The 25,592-nt window shown below is 38.3% G+C and overlaps 1 protein-coding gene across 1 annotated transcript in view; it reads right to left on the bottom strand.

Moving 5' to 3' along the window:
• Positions 1-25,592, bottom strand: part of ADGRV1 (adhesion G protein-coupled receptor V1) — a gene marked incomplete at its 5' end in the record, with an annotated part of 521,373 nt that overhangs the window by 11,893 nt on the left and 483,888 nt on the right. Inside the window, one exon of the mRNA XM_081231559.1 lies at positions 945-1,136. Coding sequence (XP_081087685.1) covers positions 945-1,136 — 192 coding nt within the window. The remainder of the gene's footprint in view (positions 1-944; positions 1,137-25,592) is intronic.

Here is a 25,592-nt window from a genome sequence, read left to right as displayed (position 1 = left end):
GGATGTGAAAATAATTCAGTTTTAAGAGCTTATGGGATATAGAAATGGTACTAGATTGCTGAACACTTTAGGGTACTAAACACATATCAAGATTTTTAAATATGGTACTTTATTTGTGATCACTTACCTTAATTTTCACCTGACATGAATAAAACTACTTTCTAAATTAACATGGAAGACAAAAAAATATCACTGAGCAGGTAGATTATCTATTTACCTACTTAACTATCTATAAACTGTTTTCTTTTCAGACATATGCACTTTGATTTCTTGCCATTTTTCAGGATGCAAACACAAATACTGTTCCCCTTGGCTCTTTAATACACAGACACTAACATGGGCTGTGTAAGGAACGGTAGGCAAGCCCATCTCAGGCACTGCAGAAGTTGTCAGGGATCTGTTTACCACCTCCTCCTGGACAAATGTCTTCAGGTATGTTTCAAAATACAAGCAGTGGTACCAATGCTATGGGTGGCACTACTGAGAGGTTGGTGACAATGTGATTTAGACACAAGAACCCAAAATGACATGGAGGGAGAACACTGGGAGGTTTATTTGTTTGTTGGGGTTGAAGTAGTGGATTGGCATGAGTAAAGGAAGAGAGCTGTGAAAATATTTCCAGGAAGAAACAGTATTTGAAAAACCATTTCTGAAGCAGATTCAGTCACTGCTGTAACCAATTAGGAAGCTTTTGAAGAAAGAGCTCTGATTTCCCAGTATAAACTGCTGGTTAATAGAGCTCACAAAGCAAGGAGGACAAAGAATTAGATAACAGACATGATACCATGGTAAGCACAGCAAATACCAGAGATCAGGGAATGTCAGTAGGAAAAGGATTTAAAAGTTACATGGCACCATTTAACTTGTACTCCATAACATGGAAAGGTTGTATATCAAAAAGTGAGAAAGAGAGACAGAGAAGGAGAAAGGGCAAGGGCAGGCACCTCCTCCATAGCACTGATCAGATTCTGGGTAGACTTGCTGATCTCCCCTCCAGCAGGAGGCATTCCACTCCCGGGTGTGAAGAAGGCTGTGCTGGGTCCTGGGTGCCCATTCATTTCCACTGTGTAACTGGCCTTCATAGGGCAACACGTCTGGTTGTGCAGAATGAAATAAACCACAAAAACGTACAGTCCCTGCAAAAGAAGAGAACACTAGCATATTAAAGGAAGTCCTGATATCCTAGCTAAAGAATAAACATGATTGTAAGTATAGCTGATTTTCTACAAGTGTTCTCCAAATGCTACCCAAAGCTGGGAATGACAGAACATGTTCGAAGTCTACCAACAGGCCACTGTAAATTTCTGAATGTCACAAAAGTTCTTCAGTGTCATTTGAGAAAACTGCTCTCTCACTTAGAAGTCTTTTTTTTTTTTTTCTTGGTTAGAATGTCAGTAACTCTGAATCTAGCTCTACAAATACATGAAAACAGAATTGCAGAAGTATATCTGATTAGCTGTGTACATTTTGTTTTAGAGGGCAAACCTCTTGCCTTCTGAAAAATTACTGTCTTTTCCCACCTATCTCATTTAATCTCATTTTTTTTTTTTTTCTTAGCAAAATGGGGAGTAATGCTCCAGCCACCTTGGAGACTCAGGGAAGGACAGCACTAATTAAGCCTTCTAATTCTGTTTAAATATCTCACCTACTTATCTCAGTTGGAAATAAAATCGCTGGGTAGGGACTCAGTATGGACTGCTTAATATTTAGCATGCCTTGTTTCTCAGTAAACGTTACATGAGAATGACAAAGCTATCTTGTGCATTCTTAAACATCTGCAGGCCCTTTAAATTCTTTTGCAACCTAGTCAAACTCTTGACAATTGCTCTGTTTCCCGTCACAGAGAGCAACTCACATTTTACAATTGTGTTCCAGACACTGCCTACACTGGCTTTCCTTCATGATTTCTACAAGGGATCTACTGTATACTTCTAATGGTGCTTCTACAAAGCTTGGTAATTTTAACCTTTACACTCAGCCAATAAAATATGTTAAATTGTGACTTTTGTGTCTGTTAATCCTGGTGTTTAAGTTTTGGAAGCAAATAAGAATCTCCTTAATTACTAAACTTCTTAAATTAATCCACAAAAATGAAAGCAAGACACTCAGCTTGTTATAGAAAAAAAGGAGTTAATGTCAAGATCTTCATAAAACACAAATATATGGTCATTTTTTTTTAAGTTTGCATTCTCCCATAGCTCCTAATATTTCTGGCAGTGTAGAAGCAGTAAAGCAAACAATATGGTGGGTTTAAAACTTGTATCTGCTGGTATAAATAGTAAAAAGTCTATTAGAAAATCCTTAAGGCACAAGAATTACAACTAACTTTTAATGTAAAATGAAATTAGAGGACAGTCTGCAAGGTAGGAATGCTAGCATTTGATCTCTGTTGCCATTTCTGGAATATTGTTATAAATTAGGCCTTTCTCCTCTTTTTACTGGAATGACCCCTTCCTGAGTTGGCATCCAGTCTATGTAATTAACAAATATGTTTTAAAATCAGTGGTTTACCTGCTAAAAATATTTTAAAATGTAATTACTCTAACCGTGATATAAAATTAGTAACAGAAACGTTCATTTCCTTTTGAATTGGGCTCGTTTTGGTTTTTTGGAAACAACATTAATATTCTAAATTACGTAGGGTAAGTGAATTAGTTTCACATGCAAATGATGTCATGTACATTAGCAGAAACAAATCTTCCTGAAAACATACACATCCAAAATTTTTCTTGTACAAGTAATTTTTCACATGGGTATGACCTAATTATATTGGCCACAGACAAAACAGGAAAAAAATTAAACTGTCAGCCTTAAAAACTGTGAGAACGTCACCGATTTATTTCAGGATTTCTCTTAGCGTTACTAAGTAATAGGGTAAAAGCTGGATCAGGAAAAAAAAAAAAAAAAAGAAGTCCTAAAAATCCATCTCCAAGGACGCATTTGTTAAAACAGCACTTCTCTCTTGTTTGTTTTTATATCTAGTCTTTTGTGTTTCAGTTAAGGAACTGTCTGCTGAAAATAACTTGCATGTGAAAACTGCATGTTTTTTTTTCCTTAAAAGCATATTTACATATACAGTAAATATTCTGTATCTTTTAGATGTGTGCCAGGAAACATAAACACTGTTAAAATGGAAAGAAAAGAATGCTTAAATGCAGATTGTATGACATTTGCCTGTGCCCAGCCCAGGCTGGGCGAATATAGAAAAAGGACCTTCATTATCCAAAGTACTCAGCTGTGGAGGTTTCTGACTTCAGAGTAAAAACAAGTCCCTGTTCCAAACGCTGTATGTTAAATCTCAGGCTCTCCTTTGTATGATGTTCCGTAAAAGAATTTTAAGAGAGAATCTAGAATCTCAATTATTCAATCCAATCTGCAGACCACCCCTATGTGCACTGCCAGATAATGAGATGCAAGGATAGAACACTGGCTGCTACTCCCAAGTTGCTCACAAAGACAACAATATCCTAAAAAATAATAGGTTAACTCTTCCAGAAGCAGGACATATATAATTCATCTGTCTTTCCTTTTCCTTATTTAGTGAAAGCTTACAGAGAAGGAAATTCTTTCTGTGCATTGTTGTTTTGATTATTTTGTTGGGTCTCCTACTACAATGATGAAAAATGCTTTCAAAAGTCTTTAGTTAGATTGTATCTGGATTGGCCAACCTTGGATTCCTTTTGATTCAGGAATTTAAACTTATTAGCAAACGTTCAGTGAGACACAAACGAGACCAAAATGATCTAAAGGAGTTAATAAATACTCTAAACATCTGAAGGAGCAAATAAGTACAGAAGATTTTGGCTGCTTATCTCAAAAATTTATGTTGGTTCCATATGAGGTGGGAAAGAATCAACATTGCCATTTGCCAAATTTACCCAAGAAGTGATGGCAGAGAAGTGGGTAAAATGGGAAGCTGATTAAGCTGCCTATCTCTGAAGGAAGTGAAGTCTCAGGGCTTCATACTGATTTGGAGATCTCATCTGAGTATCCCCTCTGAGGACTAAGATACAGCTCTTAACTAAGAATAGTTAAGCTTCGCAGGACTTGTAAAAAGATCTCAGAGGAGGGTAAAACCAGGTATCAAACTGTAACTAAAGGCACAGTCTTAGGCAGCAGTCTTTTTTGTCTCTGCCTCTCCCATCCCATAATTTCTTCAGGCTACAGAAAAGTGGTTAAACTATCAATGCATTAAATGAACCCATTTAACAGCTGCCCAGGCTCATTCCTTTAATTTTATCTGTCTCTAAATAAAGTGAAATATTAGTTCATTATTTTGTCTGCATTCTGAATGCTGGCCTGCATGCACAGCCAGTTGGAGCTAGTGTGACAGAACAGTGAGCACAGACACACCCACACAGCAAGAGCTCTCGGCAATCCTGACCTGATGTGTTCAGCAACCTGACATATTGACTCCACATGGCCTCTATTTCTAATATTTACTTTAGATTCTGGCAAAGAGTTATTATATGTGATAAAAATATGCTGGTGATAGTGTCTCGCTAGCCATTAAAACACAAAGAATTGAATCAGTCTAGATATTAAAATATAAATGTGATAGTGGTATTAGCACTTAAATATTTGAGGAATAAGAAGCTAGAGACCTACAAGCAATGAGGGGTTGGTCTTACAGACACTGTATATCTCACGGATGCCTTGACAGTTGATGAACAACTGTGCTGTCAGTAGCTGGAACTGATTATGGATAAGGCATAACATGACTCAGAAAATTTGAAAATAAAGGAAGAGATTTTGCTAATATAAAATTCCAATGAATTAAGATTTAAAAAAAAACAGAGAGATTAAAGGAATTAAAGAAGCTACTCCGTAAGAAAAATACTCAAGAATTGGTAATTGCTCTCCTTGAAACAGGGAATCCAATGAATGTAACTGAAGACGAATAAAAATATATAATACTAACACAAGAAAAGTTTCCTGGAGAAAAAAAAAACAAAACAAAAACTTAATCTGAAGATTGAAGGTATAATACCACGTACTCTGGAAATTTTGATACAGATTCTTTAATACCACATCATAGCCTTATTAGGTTTTAAACTTTAAGAGATTCCAGTGGGGAAAAAACCAATCTCTTAATAAGTGGTAAATTTTATGCTGCCTTCAGACTTCTTTACATCAACTTTTAGTGTTAAAAGACAATGGAGGGACTTCCCTGGTGGTCCAGTGGTTGGGACTTTGCCTTCCAATGCAGGGGGTGCTGGTTTGGTCCCTGGTCGGGGATCTAAGATCCCATGTGCCTTGGGGCCAAAAAATCAAAACATAAAAAACAGAAGCTATATTGTAACAAACTCAATAAAGTCTTAAAAAAAAATGGTCCATATAAAAAAAAAATCTTAAAAAAAAAAAGGACAATGGAGCAATATCTACTTAGTTCTGTGGGAGAAAGTGGTCCAAGAATATTATACCCAGCCAATATAGCATTTGAAATTATCAAACATAAAAATGTTGGGAATGCAGCATTAATAAATTTTCTTGGGGAAAAAAACTTATAACCCAAACTACATGATAATAAAATATAACTAACAAAGAGATGAATTGTCCATACCAAGGAAAAAACAGAATTCAGTAATGACGATGGTAAAAGGATCATGTAAATGGACCTGCATCTGTGCATTTAGATACAGGACCAATCTTAAAAAAATTATCAGAATTACAGTTATAGATTCAAATGTAAATGTTAAGTCTAGACAATGTAAAAAGTATAATATTAACCAAAAAAATACTTAAGATTGGGAAGAGTGAAAATGGGAGGAGCTCTGAGTATTGATGATTTTATCATCTTTTATAGTATGTAGCCAATTGACACTATAAAACTGAAATACCTAGCTCATAAAAAACAGTGATTCTAATCCTTTACTATATTTATAATTTCTTTTCTTAAGAGAGACCTTTATTTTTCTTGTGATGATTAGTATATCTTTTGTGGTATAGAAGCATTTTTTGATATTCAACAATTATTTCTCTTCCATTTTAGTTTTTCTTGTGACAAATTCAAATAAATTGAAATTAAAATTTTTATTGGGTGGGCCAAAAGGTTCATTTGTTTTTTTCCATAAGATGGCTCTTAGCACTTAGTTGTCTTTAACTTCATTCGAGACAGTTTTGTTAGACTGTATGTGACAGCTGTCATATCAGCATGCAATTAAAAAAAGACAACAATATTGGTGAATTTTTGTGTAGCCATTTAAATATTGAAGATGGAAGAAAATAATGCAACATTTTTTGCATATTATGCTTTATTATTTCAAGAAAGGTAAAAAAAGATATGCAAAAGGATTCGTGCAGTGTATGGAGAAGGTGCTAAAAGTGTCAAAAGTGGTTTGCAAAGTTCGTGCTGGAGATTTCTTGCTGGACGATGCTCCATGTTTGGGTAGACCAGTTGAAGTTGATAGCGATCAAATCGAAACAATAATTGAGAACAATCAATGTTATATCACACGGGAGATAGCCGACATACTCAAAATATCCAAATCAAGCACTGAAAACTATTTGCACCAGCTTGGTTATGTGAATCTCTTTGATGTTTGGATTCCACACAAGTTAAACGAAAAAAACCTTCTTGACCATATTTCCACATGCGATTCTGTACTGAAATGTAATGAAAACATTTCGTTTTTAAAACAAATTGTGATGGGCAATGAAAAGTGGATACTGTACAGCAATGTGGAACGGAAGAGACTGTGGGGCAAGCGAAGTGAACCACCACCAACCACACCAAAGGCTGTTCTTCATCCAAAGAAGGTGATGTTATGTATATGGTGGGATTGGAAGGGAGTCCTCTATTATGAGCTCCTTCTGGAAAACCAAATGATTAATTCCAGAAAGTACCACTCCCAATTAGACCAACTGAAAGCGGCACCTGACGAAAAGTGTCCAGAATTAGTTAACAGAAAATGCACAATCTTCCAACAGGATAACGCAAGACGGCATGTTTCTTTGATGACCAGGCAAAAACTGTTACAGCTTGGCTGGGAAGTTCTGATTCATCTGCGTATTCACCAGATATTGCACCTTCAGATTTCCATTTATTTCGGTCTTTACAAAATTCTCTTAATGGAAAAAATTTCCAATCCCTGGAAGACTGTAAAAGGCACCTGGAATAGTTCTTTGCTCAAAAAGATAAAAAGTTTTGGGAGGATGGAATTATGAAGTTGCCTGAAAAATGGCAGACGGTAGTGGAACAAGAGTACATACATTGTTCAATAAAGTTCTTGGTGAAAATGAAAAATGTCTTTTATTTTTACTTAAAAAACTGAAGGGACTTTTTGACCCACCCAAAGTATTATAGCAACTATAATATGGTCACATTATTTAAATTTTATTTATAATTAGGCATCCAATCATATTTAGTATGTCTAGAAAGATGCCTGAAATGATGTTCACTTAATGTTGTTATTTTTACTTTAAAATAGTCAATAGTCTTTGAGACAAAATGACATACATATGTATAAAGTAGGAATGATTTGTTAAATGATCCTTTATATTTAATGACCTACTCTTTCTGGTGTTCTCCACTAATTTCCATATAATTGGACTTCTCTTATATCATTTCCCTTTCCCTTCAACCTGCATAAGTTCTCTTTAGGATTTCTTAAAGCTCAGATTTTTTGAAAATAATTCTTTCAGCTTTTGCCTGAAAATGTCTTTACTGCACCTTCCTGTTAGAGGGATATTTTCACCGGATATAGATTTCTAGGTTAACAGGTTTTGTTTTCTCATTTGTTACAGGACTTTAAAGATGTCATTCCATTGTCTTCTGGTTTCCAGAGTTTCTGATGAGAATGGTATTAATTTTGATCATTATTTTCTTGAATACAATGTTCCCTTCACATCCCCAAGCTGCCCTCATGATTTTCTACTCAGATTTTCAAGAGTTTGACTATGATATTCCTAGGCATATTTTTCTTTGCTTGGGATTCTCTAAGCTGTTTGGATCTGTGGTTTCTACTAACAAATTTGGAAAATTCCTGGCCATCATTATAGTCACCTAATAGTTATGAGGATTACTTAGGGATGAAGTTTGAAGTGACTTTAAAAGTTTTTAATCTTTATATATATATATTTTTCGGTACGCGGGCCTCTCACCGTTGTGGCCTCTCCCGTTGTGGAGCACAGGCTCTGGATGCGCAGGCTCAGCCACCATGGCTCACCGACCCAGCTGCACCACGGCATGTGGGATCTTCCCGGAACAGGGCACGAACCTGTGTCCCCTGCATCGGCAGGCGGACTCTCAACCACTGCACCACCAGGGAAGCCCAATCTTTATATTTTTATTATTTGTTTCAATTCTTTATAATAAATATTTATCATTTTTCCAAAAATAATAATGATTTTTAAAAAGTCTAAGCAAATTTGTCAGTATATTAGTAATAAAGGGAACATGGACACAGGGACCGTTTATTAATGCTGTTTTTCTTTTCTATGTTTTTAAAACTTTGAAGCACAAAGATATTAAAATAATAGGAATATTGTTTTTGGAGACCCAGGGAAAATGTGCAATTTCAAAATCTCCAGGTATATGTTAATTCTGTTATGAAAAATAGTTAAGAAATAGGCAGTGTAATCCTACAAATGGCCTAATCAAAACCACCTATCTTTTGGATAGCCTAAGAAAGAGCACAAAACAATGTAGGATAAAGGACTTAGAGGAATGAAATCTTCATTAAAATTAGGCTTTTTTTTTTCAACTCAAAAATTACAAATTTGGGATTACAAAAAGAATATCTTTCATTAAATTGTAACCTCCTAGAAAGCAAGAGATTATGTCCAGTTAGCTCATAGTTGTATTTTTTAGTTTATAGCATGGTCCCTGGCACACAGGAGGAGCTTAAGAAATATTTGTTAAATAAGAAATTCTGGTGTTTAAGTTTCATCAGTGGGAGAGAGTACGATGGAGTGGGGACAGGCAAGTGTTCGTTTCAGTCCTCTAATTTTCTCACTATAGTTAGGTAATTTGGTATTTGCTCAATAAAATTTTGTTTTGGCTCAGTCTTTGTGGTGTTTTTTGTTTTTTGTTTTTTTTGCGGTACGCGGGCCTCTCACTGTTGCGGCCCCTCCCGTTGCGGAGCACAGGCTCTGGACGCGCAGGCTCAGCGGCCATGGCTCACGGGCCCAGCCGCTCCGTGGCATGTGGGATCTTCCCGGACCGGGGCAGGAACCCGTGTCCCCTGCATTGGCAGGCGGACTCGCAACCACTGTGCCACCAGGGAAGCCCAGTCTTTGTGTTTTATACGTTACACGTGCCAAGACTCTCTTACGGGAGAGTGAAGCATCCACTCTTGGCTGGGTCTCTGCTCTTCTGGGTCACTGCCCCTCTGGTGGTAGGCTTGTTTGGTGCTGAATCCCCAGGTGACTTCCTGGCTGTCTCTGCCTTCTCTGCTGGGACTGCGTTTGCATACTGCTGCTGCTTTTTCTTGTGACTACTTCTCCTTACAGGGCTTCAAGCTTCTGCTTTTGTTCTCCCCTTGGTAGACACCCCTGTGAAGTCTCTGTGATTTCTTGTTTTTGGCTTCACATAGCTCTTGGGCTGCTGACCTACTGCTGTTTTGCATCATCAGTGACTCAGCAGCAAAGACAATGGATGTCATGCCAATGACAGAATTGAAAAGACAAATGCAGTATATGCATTTGTACATTTTTTTCAGGTGTGAGAAAAGTAGGAATTACATTTTTCATTGCTTCATATTTTTTGAACTGCTCTTATTTTTCACAGTTTAAGTTGCTTTTGTTAATGTTCTTATTTACAGTAAGAATCTTCAATCTAACATGTGCATTAAATATACAGAGAAAGGAAACAAGTGAGTCATCTTGATGGCCATTGGTTATCAGTGCAATTGTAATATTTAGAACTTTTTGGGAACAATTATCACCCAACTGCTCTTAAAAATATTTGGATGGGATCGGTAATTACCTAGTGTTCACCATGGGTTATGTCAAGTTCGTCTAAAATTTCTTATTAACTTAAGGGACACGATTTATTCAGAACAAGGAGAGTCAACAGAAGTTCAGTTAACTTAGTCTGCTGGCTTCAGACATGTCTGTGACTGAAATATCTGGGTAGCAGGGCTTCACTTTCAAGGTTGGAGCTTCAAAAGATGTCTATTCTAAATATTGTAAGTCCTAGGAGCAACAGTTCTATGTGTTTTTTTTTTTATCATAAATATCCAGAGCATAGACAAGATATTTTTTCTTTTATACAACTAAAGTTTCTATCTGCAATTTAAGAACCTATTTCTCTGTGTGTCACTTATGGACAGGAGAAACATTTGCTCAGTCTTTTTTGAGATTAATACTCATGAATCAAAAGACAATTATTAGGTTATGCCTCAGCAATTTCATCTCCAGAAGGTATGGTCCCTTTTCCTTTCAGCTTTTCTTCTTGAAACTTGTTCTACAGGACTTCATCACAGAGACTCTCAATGTTCTTTACGCTTCTGTTAAGTTTCAAAGCATGGAGTGCTAATCAGTCATGATACTACTTATCAGGAGACAGACTATTTTTCACAAGATAGAAGGAACTGAAAATTAAGTTTTTTGTTTTTTTTAAGTTACAACAACACAAACACCTGATCCCACCAACACCCTGCTTTGAGAGTTGCTAGATAAGAAAATTTTCAGAAGTACAAATTGAGTTGGTGGTAGGATTGAGGGGCAGAGAAGGCTGGAAGTGGTCATGACAGTACTGGGATGGAACTAAATAATGCAGAAGAGGTTTGGAATATGAGGATAATTTTTTTAAAGGTTTTAATAAAAAGTGGAGAAGAGATTCAAGTTGGATTAAGCTTTGAATGTGAAAAATGTTTTTAACTGAAATTACAAAAATGCCAACTTGTACCATGACTATTTATTTAAATATTGTTATATTTATAAGTACTTAAAAAATAATTTGAACCATTTTTGGTTTACTCTGAGAAATCTCTGCCACAGGCACTGGAAATACCTAGAGTCTGCAGAATAATATTATTAATAATAATAACAATGACAATAATAAAATAAAGTGAGTTGTTTCCTTGTCCTCTGGTGTGGCTTTCCTATGCAGAAGATATTATTCAGAAGTTTACTATTAGTTTTGTCTAACAGTAAAAAGTCTGCAGCGTGTCCAACAAACTATGGTGAGGGGTCAAATTGGCCCACTGCCAATTTGTACACTTATTCCAAATCACCAAGATGTACACTTTAAATATCTTACAATTTCATTTGTCAATTATACCTCAATAAAGCTGAAAAAAAAACCCATAATAATAAAAAGGACAAACTACTGATACACATAACAACATGAATGAATCTCAAAATCAGTATGCTGGGTAAAAAACAGCCAGACAGGGCCTCCCTGGTGGCGCAGTGGTTGAGAGTCCGCCTGCCGATGCAGGGGATACGGGTTCGTGCCCCGGTCTGGGAGGATCCCATATGCCGCGGAGCGGCTGGGCCCGTGAGCCGTGGCCGCTGGGCCTGCGCGTCCGGAGCCTGTGCTCCGCAACGGGAGAGGCCACAACAGTGAGAGGCCCGCATACCACAAAAAGAAAAAAAAAACAAAAAAAAACAACAAAAAAAAAACAGCCAGACATAAAGGAGTACCCACTGTATGATTCTATTTATACAAAGTTCTAGAAACTACAAATTAATATACAGTGACAGAAAGCAGATCAGTAGTTGCCTGGCTATGGAAGCAAAGGGAGGGATGTTCTGCAAGGGGGCCTGGGGAATCTTTTGGGGGTGATGGAAATGTCCTGTATCTTGACTGTGGTTTCATCAGTGTGTAACCACCTGTTTTTTTTTTTAAAGCTGAAGAACAAACTAGAGTTTTGAATTTGTTGTTTTAATAAAGTGAACACTAATCTTTTAAACCAAGGGTCAGCAAACTTTTTTCTTGAAGGGAGTCACATAGTAATATTTTAGACTTAGCAGGGCATATGGTCTCTGTCGAAACTACACTGAAATTTGAATTTCATACAATTTTCACATGTCACAAAATATCATTCTCCTTTCTATTTTTTCCAGCATTTATAAATGAAAAAACCATTCTTAACCCTATAAGAACTTTTTAACATAGTTTTGGTCAGCATCCTTTAAACTGCCTTTTCTAAAGGCCTTAAAAATTTAGCATTCAGATATCTGTTAACAACTCTATGGATTAATCTTAATTGTTTGTGCAGTGATAGGAGATCAAAGAATAATGTTGATGACGATGAAAAGGGAAAATTAAATGACCCAATGCCAATAAAAATAAGAGAGGAGAAGGGATCATTTTGCTGTGGAAACTAAATTACATACCATCCATGCTGAAGTGAAAATAAGATTATTGTAAGTACAAGACAGGAGATCAGGAGAAAAGGCAAGGTTAGAGACATAAGTGTGCAAATAGCTGTGCAGTGGTAAAAGCTGAAGCCATATGGTATATGATTTTTTTTAAGGAAGACACTATGTAGAGGAAAATGCTGAGTGCTCAGGATTCGGCACAGCTGGAGAACACGAACAGGAAGAGGAACAAGTGAAATAAACAAGGAACGACCGACTGGTCAGGCAGGTCAGATGACAGAACAGCCACAGCTCACTATATCAGGGACCCCAAGAGAAGTCTCTGTTCCAGGAGAGAGAGGTGGTCCACATCAGCACAAACAGACATTAAGAAGAAGTGAAAGGAGGCATTCCTTCACTGCATATGTAACTGATATCTTTGGGAAAAACACAACCAGATCATTCCCTAACCCAAGGGTAGCTTTTCCTTGATAGCACTATATATTATATACTGCAGTCTATCGTCACCCCCAACCAGAGAGCAATGAGAAGAGACTGAAATACATAATACACAGAGTTGTCAAGAAAAAGGTACCCTTAGGTTATGGAATGATCTGACACACGACATGAGATCAGCCAGTTTGATAACTACATGCTGACACTGGATGGGGGGGGTTTCCTCCTTCCACCTCATCTACTTCATTCATTATTATTCTTAGAGCAAAAGACTATATAGCACAGAGTTTAATTCCTTTAAACTACAAACTTCACTTCAGGCATTCCATCTGAAGATACTCAATGAACATTGAATATTTCACATTTTCTACAACGGGTGTGCCTGCCTGCCAATATTAAGTCAACTCTGATAACCAAGGTCCCTTTGGGAGATGCCAAATTTTTGTACTTTTGACTTATTCCTGTCCCACAGGTTGCTGAAGGCGGACAGTCAGCCAATGACATGTAACTACTGGGCTTCTACATCTTTTGTATTGCTTTTGAAAGGAAAAAAAAATCTAGTAAGCTTTTAAGAAATTATTCATTTCATTATAACATGGTTAATCAAATATCAAAGGTGATCTAAATGGCCTTGTTTTAGAAACATTCTTGGATGAGTCAATTCCAAAATAAGGATACAGTCTATATAGACTTTTATAGAAATGTGGAACTCAACATCCTATGATTTGCTGTACTGAAACTCACAGGTTATAAATCATGCACTGAAGAGAAAGAGATTTCTTATTATAAGTGGCAAAACTGGCAAATTCTGAGACATCTCACCAGCAGATAGAAACTCTGAGTTACCACACTTCTGGGAATCTTTTCATTTATAGATTTGAGATAATATAGCACATAAACGGAAATCAATAATAATTCTAGATATTAAGAACCAGATTACACATTATCAAAATATTATTTGGGGCTTCCCTGGTGGTGCAGTGGTTGGGAGTCCGCCTGCCGATGCAGGGGACACGGGTTCGTGCCCCGGTCTGGGAGGATCCCACGTGCCGCGGAGCGGCTGGGCACGTGGGCCATGGCCTCTGAGCCTGAGCTCCTCAACGGGAGAGGCCACAGCAGTGAGAGGCCCGCGTACCGCAAAAAAAAAAAAAAAAAAAAAAAAAAAAAAAAAAAAATATATATATATATATATATATATATTATTTGTTATTATTTTCAAATACTCTTTTCTGATGATTAATGAGCTACTTAATAGGGATAAATCAGCTAGTATCTTTTTATTGCAATTTTCTAGTCAGTGAAACAAGGACACTAAGATATCTCTAGGAATGCTCTATGGAATAATTAATTTACTAACAAAACTCTAAAAATGTATGGATATTTTAATTTTAAAGAGCAAAATTTAAAGCAGCCCAAGTTCAATTGTTAACATTTATTGCAGAAGGGGGAAGAAGAAAGAAAAGAAAATACAGAGAAGCCAACGCCCCTGCACCCCAAATTTATACCAGATCTTAAGACTCAGAAATAACCCCTCTATCTTGTCTATGAACTTTCTTAAAACTACAATTTCTAGAGAGGGTTTATTTTCCCCAACCTGTTAATTATGTAAGGACATGTTTTTATATGTAAGCATTTTTTTTGAGAAAAAGAGCTGAAGGTTGGATTTACAATTGGGCGATAGCTGAAGAAACCTCAGATCTTGGTTTGCCTGGGATAGTCCCGCTTTGCTTGGGATTCCTGGTTTAGCTTGCTGTCTCAGCATTTATATTAACATCACCCCCTTTCACTCAAGTGTCAATGACAATGAATTATATGGCAATTTAGTAGGGCTAGATAGGGCTCAAGAAGGATCCTGCATTGTGGAAGAACTCCTATTTGAAACAACAGAGCTATTGAGTATATCCTAATAAAAATCCAGATTCTAACCAGCCCTCTTTATGTAAGGATGGTCTGCAATTTAAATTCTCTCCTAACAATCTTCAATTCATTCATTAATACATAATAGCTGAGTGTTCACCAAGAAGTGCACTTAGGTTCCACACAGGCAGTGGACAGACAGGCTCAGTGCTTTCTTGAGTATTTCATGCCCAGTCTCATGGTTCAATGCTTGGAGCTCCATCAGGAGTTCCTCTGCTTCCTAAATCTTAGATCGCTGCCTGAGGGGGAAATAGGTGAAGTGGAAGATGGGTCCAGTGACTGGCCTTACCTAAATTTGGGGATACTCTTCCATATATTTTATCTTTCTTACTCAAAATAATGTTGTATACTATTCTTTGAAAAGTTTTTGTGGGTCTAGTATAGGAAAATTCTGTGATTCATAAAATAATATAAAAGATGTGGTATCTGTTTCAAAGAATTTACACTAGAGTTAAAAAATATGAGGCATATAAATTAATTAAGTCCTGTGGCCTAAAATGCCTCCTATGATGCAGGTCCACACTCCCAAACTTCTTTCACAACAGAATTTTTCAACTTTGTGATAGTCGGTAAGTTTCATATGTGGGCATGTATTATCTCTTGTGATGAAAGTCAAAGGGAAAAAAAGATTTAGTTTCATGTATTGATTCCATAGCCAATATTTCAGAACACAATTTATATATATGTTATACTGGTAGTAAAAGATAAATTTTTAGTTAGTGCCTCTTTTAATGATCATGACCTTAAGTCAATCAAATAACTTTTCTTTTTTTTTTAAAAAAGAACACTTTAAACAGAGCATTTCTCTTCCTTAGACCAAAACAAGTATACCAATCAGCAAAGTGGGTATTATATTGTTTTATATTTGGAGTCCAAGAACACTATGTATTATCTTCTACTCTTTTAGGAAGTGGAGTGTTTAATTCTTACGATTGATAATTTAACAAAAACTCAAAATAAGGACTTTATTCTAGCCCTAAACTTAATTTTCTTGACTGGTTATAATCATTCTCTTGTGGAGAATGGGATTTAAAGTCATATATCTTAGAATTTAATGTGTAATAGGTAGTATTAGTAAATAAGTATAATTATATACTAATTAGTATAATTAGTATACATTGCTTTGCTATTTGCTAAATACTGTTATATTGAGTTATATTTTATTGAACCTCAGTTTCTTCATCTATAAAATGGGAATCAACAACTTTTACTTCAATTGATTATTATAAGGCTCAGATAAAAGAAATGCAAGGTATATTTGTAAGCTGTAAATCTGCTTTATAAACATAAGGTGATATTGTTTTTATGCTAAAAGGATTTGCACAAAGTTAGTCTCATCCTTAACCTGGTTGGTTTCTTTCTTTGTATAGCACATTCCTACCAGTTGAGGTGGCCCGCCACAAGGTTGTGTTCCGAGAAATAACGTAACACTATAAAGCCAAGCAGGCTCTTGGTGGTTGAATATTTTACATGGCTAAGAACCACTTCTTTCCCAGAACTGGTAGAGAATACAAACCATGGTGCTGTTCTGCCTTAGTGTGATTACAAATACAAGTCTTGACCATCTTTCTTAAGGCATGGGCATCAGTTTCTTCACTGATACGGTTTATTCATTATTGAGTCATTTCACAAAAATGTGAAGGTAGTGGGGAGGTGTTAATGCTCCAGTGGTTCCCAGTACCTTCAGAGTATACAATTTGTAACTTGGCTAATAAAGCCTTCTGTGGTTTGGTCCTGTCTGTCACCATTCCCTGCCTCAGACTCCACACTCCGGGCAAAATGAACCACCAGGAACTTTCAATTCCTCCAAATGTATTGCACTTTTTCTCCGCTTTGCCCTGTGGACTTGCTGTTCTCTCTGCTCCCTCCTCCTCCCCTAGCCTGGGTAAGGCTTTAAGTAAGTATCAGCTTCCTCCAGGACACTGAGATGCTTCTTTGGCCACCCCACCACTCCATTCTGGGTTAGGTAACCCAACACTCTCTCCCACACCCTGGGCATCACTGCCATAAGCACAGCACAGCACCCTGTGAAGACCAAGTTCTTCATAAATCTTTGTTGAGTGGGTGAGTGAATATATGAAGTCCCCCGCCAAATCTGTATTATCTGGGTCCTTGAAAAATAAGGGCAAGAAAAACCAGGATCCCACTACAAACAGCATTGATGCCTTAAGGGCTTACTCTTAACTAAGACATGAGTATAGTTGTACCATCTATGCCATTTCTTTACTACACCTTCCCAGAAATTCTAGAAGATAAATTGGGGTGCTCTCTTTGGCAGCTGCTCCCATGACTCAGATCCCAAGTAAGTAGAGGTATGAGGGTATGTAATCACAAATTTTTATAGGCTATTAAGTTGGAACAAAAACCACCTATAGTGGGAGGGGATGAAAGGCATGTTATGGGAAAGGCAATAAAAGCTGAACTGTGTGTGTGTGTGTGTGTGTGTGTGTGTGTGTGTGTGTTTAAAGCCCTTGGGAGTATATGTGAAAGCATGATACATTTTACTATTTTATTGGTTTAAAAATACTTTTAAGTATATGAAGCAATAGCTATGTCTAAAATGAAACTTTGCTAAAATTAAGGAACTAAACACCAAAAACCAAATTTTGTACTTTATGTACTCCTGCAAATCTTTCAATGCAGAAAGTGGTTTGTACCTTGACTTTAAATTTTACCACCCTTACAAGAGAATGCATATTTTACAACATTATCCTAACCTAGGTTGTAATTTTTAGAACAAATGAAAATTCAGGGAATTCCCTTGCAATCCAGTGGTTAGGACTCAGAGATTTCACTGCTGTGAAACCAGGGTTCAATCCCTGGTTGGGGAACTAAGATCCCGCAAGCCGTGCGGCGTGGCCAAAAGAAAAAAAATCTTATAAACAAATGAAAATGTGGGACTTACAAGACAAAGAAATGAAATCCCATATTCTCTGAAAAAATAATCTAAAAATTATAAGAAAGCATTCTAAGTTTGTATAAGGAAATGTTTGTACAGTCAATAAAAACAATCTAAAAATATTTATTTACATGTTATTGGTGAAAAATAGTGAATCTATGTATTCTACCACATGGCAAAAGGATGACTGAGGTCCTTTATATTATTTGTCAATAATAACAAAATCTGGACACAGAGAAGCATCAGGCCATTCCTTGACAATACGTTACATGGGGTAAAACAGGTTGCTTTAGGCTTGCCTATTTTTCTTTCCCTCGGGAATTTTGGACACATATCTCTGCAGGTTACATATTGTTTCCTCGTTCCTATATATTTTATGCACAGATTTGAAGTTAACAGGCTTGAGATATTGGTAGTTGGGTCTTTTCCATTTTATTCAATCTTTAATATAGAAAGCTGAAGTCAGTGGCACCCTGAACATTTACCTTTTGTTTTTTAAAAAAATTGTAGCTACATTTTAAAGAAAGGAGCAAGCACCCTCTTGGTGCTATAAACAGAGTTACTGCCTGTGATATTGTGTTTTATAATAAGAAATATATGTTTGGTCTTCACCCTCATTTCTGGCACAGAGTTCTTAAAACCCTTGGACACTCTTGTAGCGAGAAGAGTGATAAAGGTGTCTTTGGTTAGGTTAACGAAGTGACTTTTGCAAAGCACCTAAGATGGGGGCTGAATGCCAATGGTGCCATTTCAGTCCCACCCCCTGACCTCCAAGGAGGGGAGAGGAGTTGGTGGTTGAATCAGTTGCTAACGCCCAGTGATTTAAACAATCATGCCTATGTCATGAAGTCTCCATAAAAACCCCAAAGGACCTGGTTGGGAGAGTTTCTGGGTTGGCAAACACACTGAGATTCAGGGAGAATGGTGCACCTGGAGAAGGAACAGAAGCTACTCACCCTTTCCCTATACCGTGCCCTTGTATCTCTTCCATCTGGCTGTCGCCGAGTTAACATCCTTTTATAATAAACCCATAATCTAGTAAGTAAATGTTTCTTTGAGTTTTGCTCTAGCAAATTAATTGAACCTGAGGAGGGGGCCTTGGGAATCTGGTTTATAGACAGTCAGAAGTTCAGGTAAAAACCTGGGCTTGCAGCTACATCTGAAGTTGGGGGGAGGTGCCGAGATGGGCAGTCTTATAATATTGAACCCTTAACCTGTGGAATCTCATGCTATCTCCAGGTAGATAGTGTCAGAATTGAGTTGAATGGTAGGACATCCAACTGGTGTTCTGAGAATTGCTAGTTGGTGGTGTGGGGAAAACACTCTCCCAAACACATTGGAATCTGGCCTCAGAACACCTATTACTGCCTAATTGATAGCAAGTATGTATCTTTAATTAGCTGTGTGGTGGAGCTGACCTCTGTACAAGACCCTGATAAAAGAAGTGCTGTATTAAAAACATACTTGGGGCTTCCTTGGTGGCGCAGTGGTTGGGAGTCCGCCTGCCGATGCAGGGGACGCGGGTTCGTGCCCCGGTCCGGGAGGGTCCCACATGCCGTGGAGCGGCTGGGACTGTGGGCCGTGGCCGCTGAGCCTGCGCGTCTGGAGCCTGTGCTCCGCAACGGGAGAGGCCACGGCAGTGAGAGGCCCGCGTACCGCAAAAAAACAAAACAAAACAACAAAAAAAACATACTTGTTGGGGGCTTCCCTGGTGGCGCAGTGGTTGGGAGTCCGCCTGCCGATGTGGGGGATGCGGGTTCGTGCCCCGGTCCGGGAGGATCCCACGGGCCACGGAGCGTCTGGGCCCGTGAGCCATGGCCGCTGGGCCTGCGCATCCAGAGCCTGTGCTCCGCAACGGGAGAGGCCACAACAGTGAGAGGCCCGCGTACCGCAAAAAACAAACAAACAAACAAACAAAAAAACATACTTGTTTACTGTAGTAGCAAATCAGACAAGGTTAGTGGGGATTCTCAGAGGTATAAGATACAAGAATCAGCACAAAAACGAGGAAACGTAATTCCTATCTTATTGCATTCTGTGTGTGCCACGCAGTGTATTAGGGGCTTTGCAAACATTGTCATTCAAACCTTTTAACAATGCTATGAAGCCTTCCTTCAGAGGGATTCAGTAACTTCCTCAAGTACACAGTTCTCCTTAGCAGGCTTGGAAACCGAGGTGTGAAGTGGCTGGAAGCACAGGAGTTTGTGCTTCCCTTATATTGGAGCAGTGAAGTAATTTGAGGTGATGGCAAAGTCCCGGTGGCACCAGGTTGCATGAGTGGGGCTGGAGAGCACCAAGAGCTGTGTAGGGTGGATCATCTACGCATACTGAGGTCCCCAGGAGGGCCTGGGACACCTGGGATGACACTTTCTCTCACCTCCTCCCCACTCTCAATCCAATTCATCATCAAGTCCAGTCAATTTTACCTACAAAACATCTTTGAACCTTGGACTTCTTTCCAAATTTACTGCTCATATGCTGGTCAAAGTAACCACAATCTCACACCTTCCTCATGGCAAGAATCTCTGTATCAACCTGCCCCTACTCGCTTCCCCTCCTCTCCTACAATAATTAATTCTCCATAATAGAAAATGTCACTTAACTCCTTATAACCCTTTAAGGCTTACCACTATTTTTAAGACAAAGGCCCCAAACCTACCATGTTTTATAAGCCTCTGCATGACCTGGATTCTATCCACTTTTCCAAGCTCATCGTCACCACCCAGACTGCATTCGTCACGTCCAGCTACACTAGTCTGATTTCAAGTGCCCCACCTCAGGGCCTTTGCATAGTCCTTTTTTCAATCATTCCATGAATGTGTATTACACAGGTAGAATGGCCAGGCACAGCTCTAAGTGCTGCTTCCTCACACTGCTGCTCCCTCTGGAAAACTCTTCTAAAACACATAATCCCTCCTGGGCCTGGCACCACTTTACTCAAACCTCTGACCTCACTTCCTTAGGAATCCCCCAGATAAGATGACTTTCTTCTGTTTTCTCTTTCTTTCTGTTTACACTTTCTTTAATAGCACCCTGCACTGTTCTCTTGTAGAACTTATCACGATTTTTAACAACGCCTGTGTGATTATCTTATCAAAATATGCCTCCTACAGGAGAAGCAGCCTCTGTGGCTTTATGCATTCTTTTTAAGACCATTTCTGTTTGCCCTCAGAACCAGATGTAGTGGCCAACTTAATAAATACCTTTGAATGAATAAATGGATGAGGGAAGCTGCCTGTTGAACTCTTTTCAGTTACAACCTAAAATATGATTTGGAAATGTGTTACTGATGAAGGTAATAAAACTCAAATTTATCAGAAACTCCAGAGGACCTTATAATTAAAGACACGTTAATCGAAAGTGTAGACAGTTAAAATAAGTTTAACAGTTTGTTCTATAAAGACAAAACTTTTAGGAAATCAATGACAGGTGATCACTTAGGTAGCCAGTGAGAGGCGAGAATCTGTCAGAGATTCTCCATCACTAACCAGTGACCCAGACCCTTTATTTCTTGATGTCCTCTTCCATTTTTAAATTTAGAAATTTACCAGTCCCCCCAACCCAAAGTGGAGACAAGGTGCTTTAGCAGATGACTTTAGCTTAATGGAAATATTATTTTTGAGTTTTTTTCCTGTTTAATTTTATAGTCGCTAAAGAATTTCAACCATCTCTTGGTCCAACTTCTGACTACTCATTTCACTCTAAAATCAAGGAGACAGCAGGGGCTGTGAAAAGTGCATAGATCTCTAACCAGGATTCTCATCTCAGCTCTGTCAATAAATAGTGCTGAAAACCTAGGGTCCCAGTTTCTTATGTGCAAAACCAAGGTGTGCTGTAGACCGGATTTTATATGAATCTTTCTAGAATTAAAAGTTTGATTTTTTTTTCTATCGTTGTAGAACATAACATAGTTGCAGATATTCTGTCTTCTCTTAGGGCTTATCACAAAGAAGGTTTAAATCTATGAAATTTACTTTCTGTAGACAACTGGTCTATTTCCCAGCCATACACAAATCTCACTGTAAATTAATACATCATGAATACTTGAGTAGTGAATCAGCTTTCTGGAGCCTTGTTAAGTGTGAGTTTTTGAGCCTGCAAAGTTAAGGATCAAACTCTGATCTATGGTGCCCTGAAAGATAAAGGCAGCTTCTACAATATATTGATACTTGAGAAAAAACAAGTAATTCCTCATCCTACATATCATAAAAATACTAGTGAATCTAATCACAGCAAGTGATGATAGAATTCATAGGAAGGGAAGAAGTCTACCTTCTTTCCAGAGTGCTTTCTCATTTAGCCTGGCTCATGGCCTGCCTGACTGAGAGTGGTAATAGGGGAAGATTAAGAACTAGATCTTTTTTTTTTTTTTTTAAGAAGATGTTGGGGGTAGGAGTTTATTAATTAATTTATGTATTTTTGCTGTGTTGCGTCTTCGTTTCTGGGCGAGGGCTTTCTCTAGTTGTGGCAAGCGGGGGCCACTCTTCATTGCGGTGCGTGGGCCTCTCACTATGGCGGCCTCTCATGTTGTGGAGCACAGGCTCCAGATGCGCAGGCTCAGTAGTTGTGGCTCACGGGCCTAGTTGCTCCGCGGCATGTGGGATCCTCCCAGACCAGGGTTCGAACCCGTGTCCCCTGCATTAGCAGGCAGACTCTCAACCACTGCGCCACCAGGGAAGCCCAGAACTAGATCTTTAACAGTGATTTTTGTTCTTCTTGTTACGTAGATCCACATTTTATGTGTCAGAGAAGAAAGAGCATCTCTAGTAAATGTCAACCATATTTGTTTATAACGAAAGGAAATGAATTTCAGAGTTAGTTCTAACCCATAAATAAAATAGCAAAACATTCTACATATATCTGTCTAAATAATTTTGATCTTAAAACACCGACAGTAGTCCGCATCAATTTCTTAGTCCAGAGAAAATTAAACACTTTAAACTCAGGCTTTTCCTATTTCAGGCTGATTACTGTTTTTCTTCATCTATACTATAACTTTTGGTTTTCATTACAGAAGTCTTGCTTTATTTTTTTAACATTAAAGAATCTTTGCCTCATTGTTTTTATAATAATCCTCTAGGAACTTAAACAGAAGTTTTATTTCCCAGTAAATCCTCTCAGATTTGCCTAGGACTGACCAATGTTGATGATTTGAGTACTAAGTACTGGGAATACAGGATAGACCATTCTGGAATCAGTGTGGTCCTTATCAGTTCACTGCAAGAACAGCAGAATGGGCCTTCCTGTCTTTACTAGTTTTTCGTGTGTGTGTGTGTGTGTGTGTGTGTGTGTGTGTGTGTGTGTCTGGATGGGGGGTTGGGGGGTGGTAGAGAGCCATTTAAATTTAGGACACACCAGTATAAGTCAACATGTTGGAAAGGTACAGTAAACCTTTCATTATTCTTAGCATTCATTCAAGTATTCATTCATTCATGGATCCATTCATTCATTTAATATTTACTGGGCATAGGCATTGTTAGAGTTTGGAACCAAGAGATAAAACACATAACACTTGTCTTCAAGTGGCCAGCAGGTGAGTGAGAGAAAAACACAAGTAATGATATTATAGCATATGAATCAGGAAAAATAATCATATTGTAGGAACTCAGAGGAAATACAACAAAAAGTGGTTGGGGGCAAGCAGAGAAGACCCCTTGTAAGACTTGACTCCTAAGTGAGTTTTTTAAAAAAACAATTAGGAAGCCAGGCAGCAGGCAGGAGGAAGGAGCAAAGGGCAGTAGAAGAAGGTACCCAAGAGGACCAGACAACATGTTCATGCTCAAGCAAGCAGTGGAGAAGAGCAGTGAAGCTTCAGATATCAGACTGAACCAAATCTTCATGTAGCATATTACTGTCAGTGTACAACTAAAGGGGAATCACAGATGGTTACTAAATGGGCATTACTGTTCCAGTGAGTACACTGCAAACCCCAAATGAATCCTGTTGATTGTTCAACATTACAGTACCAAGAAGTTTGATTAGATTTTAAACTATATTGTGGAGTGTTGCTTTGAGGGGGGCCTGAGGAATTCTGAAGACTTGTAAAGCTACTACTCTTCCAGTGAGTGCAAGAATCAGAGTGACTTTAGGAAAGGCTTAACAAAGTTGTTTAGCTGGTGAATCAACAGCAAGACAATCTGCTGATTTTGAAAACAACCCAAATTTGTATTATGAAAATAGAAAAAACTTGAAATGGTTCAGGCCAAGTGCTGGTGTCACCTATGAAGTTAGCTTCCTAATTTCTTACCCAGGATTCAAGCTGTCAAAAAGTCTTGCTTTGGCTTTGTCTACTGTGTGACTACATGGATTATTTATCCAGCTGAGGAGAGATTTTTCTGAGACATAAACTGTTTAGTGGTCCCTTTTGTAATAAATCAAATCTCTAATAAGATTATTATTAGTTAACAAGCAAAGTCTCAATGCTTTATAGGATACCTGCAGAGTAAGTTCAAGGGATAATAACAGCCCTGACTGGGGATGGGCTTCCCTACTGTGATGGCTGGCTCACCTCTGGCCTGAGGCAGTTTATAAAAACCATCAAACCATAATAGCTACAGCAAAGTGCAAAAGTGTACTCTGTCCAGGTTATTGGGAAGTCCAATGAGATGACCCCATGTATAACCTGGTTACTGTAATTCTGGAAATAAGTGACAATAATCCACAAGATGGACACATGACTCTTCTGTAAGGTTGCATGCCTGCCTTCAGATGTTGGAAAATCAAAAACTTGGTTTTACAAAAAAAAGAAAAAAAAAACTTGGTAATATGGGTATATTGCTTATTGCCTCTGTGAGAGAGACAACTGTTCAAACATCAGGCATTTCTCCTGTTGCTTCCATACACCTTCCCTGCAGAAGTGGCCCATAAACGACAGAGCCAAGTCACATAACAAATCCTGTTTCCAGTTGAATGCTGCAAACACAGAGTAAGTCACATCTTGGAATTCTTCCACCGTGAAAACGTACAAGAAGCAAAGCAACTTTTCAAAGCATAGCAAAATCAACATTTGCTCCATGACTTAATGAATTTGGCACGTGGAAAATATGCACTTCCAGTAAACTTAGTGAGTTAGCTGAGGCACCGACTTCACCTTCCTGGTTGGTTAAGGCCACCTGACTGCCCTGGGAGGCTACTCTTACTCCTAACCCCACCACTAAGTCTATGATTTGAGGCAAAGCATGTAATCTTTAGCAATTAAAATAGCTCTTAACTGGAACAATGCTGCTGGCTATCACACAGCTCTTAGGGCCAATGTTTGATAATTAAATATGTTAGCTTAATATAAATATTTTGGTGGTACATGTTGGAAAGCTATGAAGCATGTAAATAATTTGAAAAGGTCAGCTTGGGATGAGGTGCTAAAACTTGTGAGTCATTTCAAGAGACTTCCCTAAATTGAGGAGATTGGTGGGAGGGAAGTGGAGACACTGGAAATTTCAAATAAGAGATATAGTTCGACAAGAATTTACTGAGGACCTTCTGCCAGCCCTCTAATTAGGCATTCTGGGCAGTACAAAAGAAGTGGGAGAGTGGGTCTTCAGGGAACTGGTTGGGGAACACCTCCAGGTGGTGTAGGATGTATCAAGTGAGTGAAAATACAGAATACGATGTGGGGCGATCAGAAGATTACGGTAAACTAGGGAGGAACAGAAGATTTCAGGGAAGTGGACATTTAAAGCTGGATCCTTAAGAAAGGTAAGATTTGGGAAAAAAATTTAAAGGGGAACACAGTTACACATGAACATAACAGCGTGGTCGAAGGCAAGGAGATGGGAATGAAATAAAACCCCTCTGTATCATAAATGACCATAATTGCTGTATTTGCTCATTCCAGCCAGTATGCCCTAGCAATAGTGCTTTTCATGCTTCGGTGACCTGGTTACCATGAAAAGCTCTAGCACAAAATGTATTTACTCAAAATAAATCTGGAGAATTATTTAAGGCCGTGCAACTCTTCTCTTCCTCTCTTCTTTTTTCCTTTTTTTCCCCCCAATAGTAAAACTACCTTTACTGAGTGTTTACTTATGTGCCAAGTGCTGGGCTAAGCACTTTATGTGTATTATTTCAT

The sequence above is a fragment of the Mesoplodon bidens genome (assembly GCF_964165515.1).
Source record: "Mesoplodon bidens genome assembly, chromosome: 4".
NCBI lineage: Eukaryota > Metazoa > Chordata > Mammalia > Artiodactyla > Ziphiidae > Mesoplodon > Mesoplodon bidens.
This window is presented reverse-complemented; position numbering and strand designations above follow the sequence as displayed.